General features: G+C 38.4%; 1 protein-coding gene across 1 annotated transcript; it reads right to left on the minus strand.

The window, feature by feature from the left end:
- Positions 1 to 740: 740 nt before the first annotated feature.
- LOC149010731 (late embryogenesis abundant protein Lea5-like) lies at positions 741 to 1816 on the minus strand. Its single transcript, XM_089164253.1, has 2 exons — positions 1577 to 1816; positions 741 to 1168 (listed from the first exon to the last, which is right to left on the minus strand). Exons 1-2 carry the CDS (start codon positions 1645 to 1647, stop codon positions 931 to 933), a joined length of 309 nt encoding a protein of 102 aa, XP_089020379.1. The 5' UTR covers positions 1648 to 1816; the 3' UTR covers positions 741 to 930.
- Positions 1817 to 2078: the final 262 nt, after the last annotated feature.

Below are 2078 nucleotides of genomic sequence, written 5' to 3' on the forward strand. Positions count from 1 at the left end.
AGCCGAAATTTCGATCTTGACCATTGCATGTCTCAATGCAACGGTCGAGATTGAAATCTCGACCGAGATTTCAGATCTAACGGATCCAAAATCTCAGCTTGATGGAAAATGCGCATGACCCAAACTTTTTCTTAGGGTAATATGGCATGCCCATGTTCTCTGTTCTCTCTATGCTGGCTGATCTTTTCTTTTAGGCAAATTAATTTCAATTTTTCTACAAAAGAAAGATTAATACCAATTGAAATTGATAGATGCTGAGAGATACTAGTGTAAGTCCCAAACGGACACTACAGCTAATAAGTATATTCAAATTTCAAAACATAAAGCGAGCAAAGTATCCTTAGATTATTTAATACAATGTGTTAAATATATAAATTTAAAAAGAGATAATTGGTCATTAAATGTGAATATATTTAACAATAAGTGTATCTTGTTAGGATGGCACGTAAATATTGATCTTAATATATTATACTAAGAAGACCCAATATTAATTAAATTATGATCTTAAAGACTAGGAGGAAGAAAAAAATTGTAGATACTTATATTAAACCAGCATTTTAAGGCCCAATACAGACCGACACGAGTTAGATCAAGCCGGCCCAGATGGAACCTATTTAGCAAGCCAACCCAACCTTGATTCGAGACCAACCTAACACGTTAGGTTTGGACAACTCTTTCATCAAATTCAAGGTGATGTGGTCCGTCCGCTTAGGTCTTGATTGTCTAACGTATCTATAAATTATCTATAAATTATTCAGGTTCTTTTCCTCCTCCATTAAATAACAGAATTCCATAAATTTTCATTTAATTTCATTACATCAGAGTGAACGAACAAATTACAAAAACAGCAAGAGGGAAATCAGATACCACCTTTGTTAATCTGTCATTCTTTCATTAATCATTCGAAATATAAAAATAAAATTAAGATCTCTAGTGTTGCCTATTTTTGTTCAAGAGCGTCTCTCGAAGCTCAACGACGTCGATCTCCGCCGCGCAATTCTCTGGTCGGTAATAACCGGTGACAGGATCAGGTGCCCAAGAATTAGTTTCAGAAAAAGCTTCTTTCATGGCTGCCCTCTCTTCCCCAGCTTTCACCATACCGCTCCTTGCTCCATTTCCTCTCACCAAGCTCGACGCTACTGCCTGAGATGCTACAGCATAGCCACGCCTGTTACACGAATCAATCAAATTTTTTAGAAATTGCTTGTTTCAGGAAGCAGAAAATAAAAGAACGGATTTTCCGGAATTAAAAGTGGTGATGATGAGAACATCAGGTCCCACAAAATCATACACAAAAAGAAAACGGTGCGGTGCAAATTTATATATTAAAACAGAGGAAGATGGATTCTCTATAGTTTCTAGTAGGGAAATAGAAGTTTCAGTTTAAACTCTTCCTCTCAATCTCTCATTATTCGAGCTTGATTCCTCAAGAAAGCGAGTTCCTGAACGTCTCGTCTCATTCATTTACAGTTTCTCTTAGGAGTAACAAGAACTGAAGGATCACGAACAGAGGAAAGGCTGAAAAGAAATTCGAAAACCAGATCTATAAAATTTGTTTCTTTGATTTTTATCTTACCTGTTGATCGAAACTGCGATGGAATCGACGAGAGAAGAAACAAGATGTGCGTTAGAAAGAAAGCGAGCCATTACAGAGATGAGATCAAAACGGTTGTTTTAACTCCAAACTGCAGAAAGATCTTAGTAAGACTAGTTCTGAGAACCTGAAAACTAGAAACCCTTCTGCAGCTGCGGAGAAAAAAAAATTTCCGCCGCTAGCTCTCTGTTTCCCTCTCTCGCTCTCAGTCTATAGACTATAGAAATGATGTTATGGTGGAAGAGCGAGGGCAAGGTTGGGTTTATATAGAGAAGAGGTTCGTGTCTCGTGAGTTTCGTGTGGAGTTTCCGCCTCGAAAAGTGAAACGGCGCGTTAGATCCGGATTCCGAGTTTCGGACTCAGCAAGCAAAGACCAGAGAGAGAGTGTTTGATACCGAAACGAAATGGTCAAAAGTCAAGGTGGGCCATCTAGGCTTTTTCACCAAGTCTTGCTTCAGTTCGCCACGTGGTCGTCGACATGATA

The sequence above is a fragment of the Hakea prostrata genome, chromosome 7 (assembly GCF_041222555.1).
Source record: "Hakea prostrata isolate BN-2017 chromosome 7, UWA_Hpros_2, whole genome shotgun sequence".
NCBI classification, from domain to species: Eukaryota; Viridiplantae; Streptophyta; class Magnoliopsida; order Proteales; family Proteaceae; genus Hakea; species Hakea prostrata.